Genomic DNA, 9638 nt, shown 5'->3' on the forward strand with positions numbered 1-9638 from the left:
CTATTCAGAAAGAGCAAACTGAAATAAATAATTACATGTAAAGATTAAATATATCACCTAAGACGAATTATATCTCCTCGAATACCTGCTTACATCTGAAGCGATTTGTGGAAATAAAGAGTAGATGGGTTCCGAGAGGGCTTTATAGATATACTGAACCGCTAAGGGGTTTTTTCGCTACCAGAATACCTTTTTAAACCGTCACAAAACAGTCGACTAGATTTCCAGCGATAGATTCTTTGTCTCCGCTCTAGGAGAAAAATTTTATATTGAACGGTGATATTTTTGACAGTCTCTATGTGTACAATTGTAAAAATCTATATAAATATATATATATATATATATATATTGTTGATGCTAGCAATATTAACGGACCTCAGCTCGTAAGTTTTACTATGTTCAACCGGTGTTCCATAAATAGGATGCTAATTTTTGTACTGTTGTCTAGGATGATTTTTACCTATAAGTATAGCTATAGCTAAGTACTAGGTCTACGTCAACTATTTTGTGATCTCGGTGTTCAAGCGAGTCCAAATACCATGATACTCGGGTTTAATCGCGGATTCTACGCAGGCACATATTAATGCCTTCGAGTAAAGGCTCCAGTAACAGAAGCTTTTTGTCGTCATTATTACCATTATTGCTATCACTGAACGGGACCAAAGACTGTCTTTGATCACAAACCCGTTTTTAGCTGAAATGGCGTTGCTTCAGTTTCACTCTTATCGCGGGATCGCAAATTGCAGTTCACACCTAGAGTCTCTCAATGTTATCCTGACAACAAGTGGAAACTACCATGCTTTACTAATTACGTCAAAATTCACCGATTATAGGCCGTGTGTACCGAAGTCTATAATAATCGTATAAAACAAGAATAAAAAATTCGAACGGACGAAAATCTTTGAAAGGCCCGAACAACTCAACAATATAGTGTGGCTTCTAGCATGCTTGGTACTTGAATCGTTCTTAATTAATATAAAGAAAAATATTTTGGCTAATGATTTTCCCTGAATGAAATGAAGGAGTCTGCTCCCCGGGAAGTGGCAAGGCAATTTCCGCTAGTGACATAATCGGCTTTTCACGGGTTTCAGATGCATAGAAAAGGGTTAATAGCGTATACTTTAACGGCATACTGATCAATGTGTAATCTTTTCAGGAGACGGCGAATGGGCCTGAAGGCCAATTTCAGTGTAAAACCATGTGACCGCGTCGTCTTTTGGTTCTTCGGCCAGAAGAACACGTTCTACGTGTGACACCTTTCACTGCTTTCTTCGGCAAAACAAATCCTTCGATCTGTGTTGTATGCGTTTCTCGTACAATAGATGACACAAGTATGGTTACACGCTTTTTTTTTATTCTTGAAAAGCCACCCTTTCGAGAACCTCCAAGGCTCTTTTCGATGCATAATAAATTGCCGTCGCACAAACACCTTTTTTGATTCTTGTTGAGGATGTTAGTTCTCTCTGAAGCAGTATTTGATTTCATTGGATTGATAAAAGTCACCCTTGTACCGAACTTTATTAATAATTTTAGCGTTTTTAGAAAGTGAAAAATGGCCAACTTCGGGGCGCCGTATCAGCATACGCGCGTTGACTGATCGAGGTTGCATTTTCGAAAAAAAGAAAAACGGTAGGATAATAAATAATACAAATCTTTGTCACGGGCACACATTTTATTAATATTGACGAAAAATATGTTATGCTAGAAAACACCTATATACGGGATTTTATTCAGCTTTACCTTTGTGGACTAATTTTAGACATCTTGATGATGACTGCAACAGCGACGCCAAGGGAATAATCCATCCTTGATTATAGGGACTTGGCGATGCTTCGTGTACAGAATCAAGCACCTCCGGTCAAAGAAGTCTCCGTACCGCGAACTAGTTCATGGAAACTAGCGCATGAATTTCCGTGGTGCGTTTTAGGCATAAAATGAAAAAGATCAGAGGTGAAACTTGGAGGACACTTACGATTGGGTTGATCAAAATCGTCGTGATTTCAATGACAATGTATATATTCATCTGCTTCATTATATATCACCTCATTGTAATACATGTTTGATTGGGTTCTGCGTGCCTATACGCAGTACTAAAACTGCTTAAGCTTACTATATCAAATATATTACGATATATATACGATATATGTCGTCTATGATATTGTACATTAGAGCACTCACCACCTACATAATTTACCTGTGAAAGTTTTAAGGGTTAGTTTTCTTTTGTTATATACTACACCAACCTTAAAAATGCACGTTTCCATGCTATCCTGTGATCTGGTTTAGGAGGCCAGATTCAAAGTAGGACTGCATGCTTTATTGTAGTGGTGTGTATATATATATATATATATAAATAAGAAATTCCAGTGTGTGTACAACTGAGGACTCTGTGGTAACCTCAACTCGTTTAGTCTCAATCATCCTGTTAACGGAATTAACGCGGGAGTGTTTTTCTGGCGTTTTTGTCTCTGAATAACAATATTCATACGGGTCGACATTTATCCTAAATGATCGTAGCTTTATTGAAGACAGAAATACTTTTTTCTTGCTTTGTACGAACGAAATCGATAATGAGTTATTAATTCCGACCAGATATGTCACTAATCTACTCTTGTCAAGTGACCCCCCCCCCCTCCAGAAGAAGCGTCATGGTTTCTCCTCGCAAATGGTGAAGGTTCGTATTTTGGTGATCGCCATATATAAGCGTGAGAGTCAGATCTTTTGGGTCGTCAGAAACTTCCAGGAGCTTCTACTGGGCAGCACGATCATGAAGACTTTTGCAATCGCACTTCTCGTCGTGTGCGCTGCTGGTGCTGTGAGTGTGATATTTTACATTCGGCGTACTTACTACAAATTCGGACATGCGATTGGTCATATAAGTATTTTATTGTTCTGCTATACATTTGGAAACTGTAGAGAAGCCAGTGTATGGGCATTTTCCGCTCTCGAAGACATAACCGACAATCTGCACCGTTACATACATGTAGTGCACTCACAGGATAAATCCTGTGTTAGGTAACTGTAACAAAAAACTCGCACTAAAGTGATCGTTTATGCATTTCAGTCCGCTCAGGTTCTTCTACGCAACTCCGAACCAGTGTACCCACCGATCCCTTACCAATTCGCCTACAAAGCCGAGACCAGCGAGGGATCTCACAGCCAGGATGAGACCTCTGATGCCAACGGTCGTCGCCAAGGCTCGTACAGCATTTCGCTAGCCGATGGGCGACAGAGAAGCGTCTCCTATGTCGCTGATGAGGATGGTTTCCGCGCCGAGGTCAGTACCAATGAACTCGGAACTGAGTCAAAGGATGCCGCCGATGCGAAGTATTCTTCCTCGGCTATCACTGGCAAAGAGGCTGCTATTCAATACGGAACTATTGCCTCGGCGGACCAGAAGGTGAAGATCGTTCAGGCACCTGGCCCCGCTGTAAAAATCGCCGCTCCCGCACCCGCCATCATTAAAACCGTCCAGGCTGCCCCAGTAATCAAGACGTACACCCATGCTGCACCCAGCATTGTAAAAACCATCCAGACTGCTCCAGTTATCAAAACGTACACTCAGTCGGCGCCTATAATCAGAACATACACCCAGCCTGCGCCCATTATCAAAGCGTACGCCCATGCTGCACCTACTGTGGTGAAAACCATTCAGGCCGCCCCAATCTCCTATGCCGTTGCCCACACCCCGGTATCGTACGCTCCTAGCCATGCCGCTCCGGCTGGACCTTCCTTCATCCAGTTCAAGTACGGAGACCACCCCAACCATGAGATCCATCTCCACGAGCTTCACCAAAAGGCCTAAGCTTGTTCTAGCTAATAGTTTCCTAACTGATTGATTTATATTCTTTGGTTTAATGTTTTCCTCTCGCCTCTGCTTTTCTCTCAGCTCTGTTTCCTCTGTTGTTTCAATTATAAATGACCGTATGATTTTTTAGTTAATTGGAATAAATTTGTTCTCGTTATTAAAATGTCAATGGTGATTTTCTTTATTTGTGGTTTGGATTTATTATAGGTAGCAATGCTGATAACCTTTTTTGTGTGTTAGGGGCTGACACGCAGGAGCTTTACCTGCGTTCGTGCTAGATGTGCGGTACCTATTCTAAAGACATAACTACGTAATATAAACATCACAAACATATAGAAATCATCATGAAAACAAAATATATCAGTGCCCAATGAAGGCTGTGTACAGCGTCATCATAACTGAGTTGATACTGCGTAACATTAACTTCAATAGATAAAATGTAAACAAATTTTGTTCATAACGTGGCAGGCTATAGGCAGAAATCTAACGTTGATTGAAGTACGTTTAGAGATAGCTGCTATAGATCCGGCGCGTATTAAGTCAAATTGTAAAAAGTATTATGATTTCTTATACGAGACGAATAAGCATCTGAGCTATTTTGGGTTTATATACCATATTTTATTAGTACTTGAGAGAGATATAGATCGTAATAGGTTGTGACTTATCAGACCCAGGTTAATTATTCATCGTCACTCTAATGCTCTTCACATTAGTGTGAAGAAAGTGCTATTTCCACATATTATTACACATCAGACAAGAAATTATTGGTGCACCATCATAAAATTTTCGAGAGGCTAGGCCGACGGGCAGTCGTGGAAGCCTGCCTGAATGGTTGTCATTATTTCGGCATCAGTGGCAGAATGAATGCCAGTTGCCGTTGGTAACTAGTAAGTGTATCGGTTGCTTTCAAGCTTGTTGATGCTCATATAAAGGCAAGACGATGGCTATCTTCATTAACTACAAACAGAACACTTTCTGGCAGGCGACAGTCAGCGTAACGCTACGTAGACGACTGCTACGATAGGATGGGATGTCTTATCCCAGGCACTGTAGAATTTATCGTATGCTTGTCTCGTCCTTGTAGATAAACCGATTCGGAGATCAAGCGTATCGTGATTACCGCGCAGAGCAGTCGGTTCAGCTTTCCGTAGAAAATAATAAAAGGAAACGAAAACGTATAAATGATATAATCACATAGCTCACATGGGAGTCATCGTATTCATGTCTACTTGTTAAATAAACAGCTATAAGAGTAACGGTGCACGTAACTTATTTCGAAGCGAGATAATAGCTCCAAATTAGAAATGCTTTTTACTCTATCATAAGCGTATTGAGTGCCGAGATGGCCAGCCGCACTGGCAATATGTTGTACAATTGTTCGGCTTCCTGCGTCCTCTTTGTGACTTTCGCGGACACTCCAGTCATAAACTGTGTCTTTCAACCAATCGGGCGGGCGTAGAAATCTAGTAGCATATACTGGATAGAACAACAATACGTTTAAAGCAAGTGTCTTTTAGAACACATTAGCGAGTGTACATGTAGGGAGGCTGACTCCCCGTTGTCGCGTCCAACGGCACCGCTGATTTATCGACTATGAAATTTCGGTAGGTCTAAATAAACATACTTATTTGTTCCGCAGCCTTCATTGCTAAGATACGTTCATTTTTGCTATACAACAAATAGCCTTACCAGACAACTGTGTAGATACCGTTTCGTATAGACAAGCTGCCTCGAACTGAATGAGTAGAGAAAGCGTGTTAAACGGGCGAACCGCAAATCACAGAACAACCAGAGTACATGAACTTGACACATATGGCTCGATCCTTTTCTCCCTCTAAAATATATATCCCATATCGTCAGAGACGGTTTGCGCCGAGCAACAGTAGATACAAGTCAACGAATTCGTGTAAAGGACGTTTCACACTAAGTTCGATTATATATTGTATCGTCTCGATTTTTGACCCATACAATAATGATTAACCTGTTTGTGGGGTGTATATCGTTGTATGTTTTGCTAGTCCCTAGTACGGATCATTCTAGACGAAAGCCAAGTTGCTTTACATGCAAAAAAAAAACGGTTGGCGTTGATGTCAAAACCTAAAAAGGCTACGAGGAAACATTGTGTCATTTATCAAACACTGTTTTAGAATCGAGATTATTCAAAAGGCAGCAGCCCTAGTTTTAACTCTCAAGTACTTTTGTCATCTTCTATATCCTGATAACTTGCCAATACCACGATGCGCAGGATTCAACCAGAGCGTATACGTGTCAAAATCACCATTCATTTACCTCTAATCAACCAACAAACGGAAGGTAGTATATTCTGCGAGCACTGAATAGTATTTCGACCAGTCATAACGACCGCGCTAATAATGCCTTATAGAAATGAAGCTAATTAAAAATTTTGAAAATTGAAGTAATGGCGACATTCATAACATGGAAATATAGAACTTAACTCTCAGATTGAAGTCCATCAACATAAAGTTGACATAGACATAGCTCAGCTGTTTACAACACTGCAGGATAATCTTTCTCCCTATATAACCCTTCGACTTATATATTAACACATGCTGTATAGCATACGTACGAAATGGTAAGCCCCGACACAATTTAATTATAAAGGATAATCAAACAAATATTGCTTTCGTCAGAACTATTTTACAGCGAACAGTTTCCTTTTCGATAGAAGTCTACTATCGGACTTTCACTTGTTCGGACGGACAGAAGCAGCCTCTGTCTGATAACATTAGATAGACGAGTTTGGATACCGCCATAGGGCATACGATGGTTACGCCAGCAGGGCGCCAAGGGGATTTAGTTGAAGAATCTTGGGGACACATGAAGCGGCACTGCTCGTTTGTTTCAGAACGACTTGACTTCAAGCGAACATGTGTGTTCTTTCATTCTCTCCACAGAATCGACTCGTTCGGGTACAAAAGCAGAGAGATGAAGGCTTCAAGCCATCATCTCAAATCAATCTCAGGAACTCCAGCTTTGCTTTTGTGTTAAGATGCTTGCTTTCTTGGCTATCGTATTTGCTGTCCTGGCTGCCAGAGCTGTGAGTACAAAATTTAGTGCTTAGAAATTGATTTTAAAATTTCTTCTTGGACGCGAGCAGCATGTCTTTCAAATGACACGCCCGTATCGGCTGGTGTTTTACAGCGTCCTACGCTAAGCTAGACAAGCTCTACTTACTCTTACACATAAATCTATCATTAGAATTCGTTATGTAAGTGCTGACTGCTTGGTCTCTAATGAAGTGCTCTATGCTATGTCTATCAGTGACCTTAGGGTCGGTGAAACTGTATTGAGATATGAGCAAGGGCTGTTTTGAGCCTATACATGAGCAATGGTAGTCTTACTGGAGGCATTGCAAGGCACATCACTTGCTAGTTTGTATGCAGAATGACCAATTGTTTACTAATGGTCAAGTCTTGACAATAGTATGAACTAATCTTGAAGCTGTGTCATAAAAAGAGCCTTCTTAAACACTCTAAATGCCTTCAATAAAAACAGCTTTTACAAAATTGTTATAAAGAATACCATCTGCCATTTAGTTTAAGCCTTGAAGGCGATTTGATGAGCTTCAGCCTTTCCACCTATAAAATGTGTGAATTCTTTTAGTTCAAAGTATTGCTATTTAACAAAAACATTACAATAATAACTAGTGTTTTTCAGCGTGCTACAGCCACGAAATAAGCAGACTGAGGTCTTCAACGTATTGATCCTGTCAAACATGTGCCGTTTTTCCTAAAAACTCAAGAAAAGTATTTCCATTAGATTATTTGTCCTTTCTAGATGTGGACTGTATTGCGTGAGCGATTCGCATTTTTAACTGTTCACAAGTAATAAACATCACTTTTGCGTACTAAGTCCAGTCTTTGTACATACGTAGTACATAATATACAGTGAGTGCATTTTTGTACCTAAACAACGCCCACATTACGTAGAAGAAATGGAAGCGCTTGCAAATCTTTCCTATTCTTCAGAGTGTTTAAAACATAGACTTATCATTTGGAGAACAAAAATTATGTCCGTGAACTCATTTGACGCTAAACGTTATTTCAAATTTCGTTTGATTCCAGTCGGCTGAACCCAATTATGAACCCTATAAACAGGAGGAGCAGTACGCGCCGATTCCGTACCAATTTGCGTACAAGTCGGAGTCCAATGGAGGGTCCCACAGTCACGAGGAGACTTCTGACGGCAACGGCCGCCTCCAGGGTTCGTATTCGCTCAACCTCGCTGATGGACGCCAAAGGACAGTGACTTACTGGGCAGACGAAACCGGTTTCCACGCCGATGTTAACACTAACGAGCTTGGTACCGAGTCCAAGGACGCTGCTGACTCAAAATACTCGTCTTCGGCTATTACCGGTGAGCAAGCTGCTGTGCAGTACGGTGCTGCTGCCCCGGTTGCCCCGTACGGTCCTCTCGGGCTGGTTGCCCAGTACACTTCTGCTGCCCCGGCTGCCCAGTACAGTTCTGCCGCCCCGGCTGCCCAGTATGGTCCTGCCACTCCATCTGCCCAGCACGGTCCTCCCGCCCCAGCTGCCCAGCACGGTCCTGCCACGCCGGCTGCCCAGTACGGTGCTGCCGCCCCGACTGTCGAGCAAGTAAAGGTTTACCAGGCGCCAGCTTCCATCGTCAACGTGACTGCCCCTGTCTCTGCTGTTGCCAAGACCTATTCCACAGCTTCCGCTGTCAAGACCTCGCCCACTGTCAAGAGCTATGAAACCGCCCCCGTTGTCAACACCTATGAAACCAACCCTGTTGTGAAGAACTATGAAACCGCCCCCGCTATCAATGCCTATGGAACTGGTTCCATTGTTAAAACTTATGCCACTGCTCCAGTTGTCAAGACATACGCCCATGCAGAACCGGTCACCGTGGTGAGAACCGCTTTAGCCCCTACCGTTATCAAGAAGTTCCAGACGGCCCCCATCCAGTACGAGCAGGCCCCGGTCGATTATGTCCATGCTACCTCCATTGGCTACACGAATCAGGCCCCTGCTAGCTACGCCGTATATGGTGACTATCAGGAAGTCATCAAAAAATCTTAGGAAACGACGTAAAAAAGAAATGAGACAATCGGTTGTAGGAAATTAAGTTTTTGAATTTAGACAAAACATGCGGCGAACAAAGCGATGCTTTTGTTTGTACCGTTTGTTCGAAAATCGAAGACAATTAATCGAGCGAGTAATTTACGAAATAAATAGACTGTTGTTTCATGAACTACAATTTATAAAATCTGTTTATTGAATTAACGGCTGCTTTTTGTGCAGACATGAATATTTTAAAAGTTCAAAGTTTGGTTCCTGTCAACTGAAAGTTTAGCTAGTTACTCATGACAATATTAGACTCTTACTTTAGACAGATATATCTCTAGCCAATACGAGCTAGGAGGTAAGAAACGGACTCAAAAAAAGGAGAATCTTTTTATAAACTGACGACGACAAGTTGTTATCATATATACGACTACAAAAATCTATACCGGACTTAACAACCATTCGTGCTAGGGTGCACCGCACCGTAATGCGCCCTTGGAACAACGAAATATTTTTCAGCATTATAGGAACTAGTACTCCCTTTCAAGTTAATAAAGGCATACATGAACTTTAGTAAACCAATCCAATCTGACGTAACGCTATTCGTTTTATTGGACATGAGCAATTGTTGTACGCCTTGAAATTGTAAAATAACAAAAAAAAGTTAACCCGCTACTTTATTCTGGACCAGACATGCCAGACCGTGGCTGAAGGTCAATGTTGTTTAAAAAACACAGACACGTTGAAATAATTGAACCAGAGGGTTCTGCTACAGAATACGA

The 9638-nt window shown here is 41.5% G+C and overlaps 2 protein-coding genes across 2 annotated transcripts; both read left to right on the forward strand.

The window, feature by feature from the left end:
* Nucleotides 1–2706: 2706 nt before the first annotated feature.
* Nucleotides 2707–3977, forward strand: LOC111264077 (uncharacterized). Its single transcript, XM_022839663.2, has 2 exons — nucleotides 2707–2815; nucleotides 3065–3977. The coding sequence occupies exons 1-2, from the start codon at nucleotides 2768–2770 to the stop codon at nucleotides 3803–3805; spliced, it is 789 nt and encodes a 262-aa protein (XP_022695398.2). The 5' UTR covers nucleotides 2707–2767; the 3' UTR covers nucleotides 3806–3977.
* Nucleotides 3978–6723: 2746 nt separating this feature from the next.
* On the forward strand, nucleotides 6724–9049 carry LOC111264078 (uncharacterized; the record flags this gene model as incomplete). The annotated part of the gene is given in 2 exon segments (XM_022839664.2): nucleotides 6724–6866; nucleotides 7894–9049. Coding segments are annotated over 2 exon segments (1026 nt in total). The 3' UTR covers nucleotides 8872–9049.
* Between the last annotated feature and the right edge of the window lie 589 nt (nucleotides 9050–9638).

The sequence above is a fragment of the Varroa jacobsoni genome, unplaced genomic scaffold, assembly GCF_002532875.2.
Source record: "Varroa jacobsoni isolate VJ856 unplaced genomic scaffold, vjacob_1.0 scaffold_819, whole genome shotgun sequence".
Lineage (NCBI taxonomy): Eukaryota > Metazoa > Arthropoda > Arachnida > Mesostigmata > Varroidae > Varroa > Varroa jacobsoni.

What these genes read in the sequence shown, in the direction of transcription:
- LOC111264077 (XM_022839663.2), top strand. Translation starts at nt 2,768, where the DNA reads ATGAAGACTTTTGCAATCGCACTTCTCGTCGTGTGCGCTGCTGGTGCT. An exon ending in TCGTGTGCGCTGCTGGTGCT is followed by an intron (nt 2,816 to 3,064) that starts GTGAGTGTGATA and finishes TATGCATTTCAG; the next exon opens with TCCGCTCAGGTTCTTCTACG.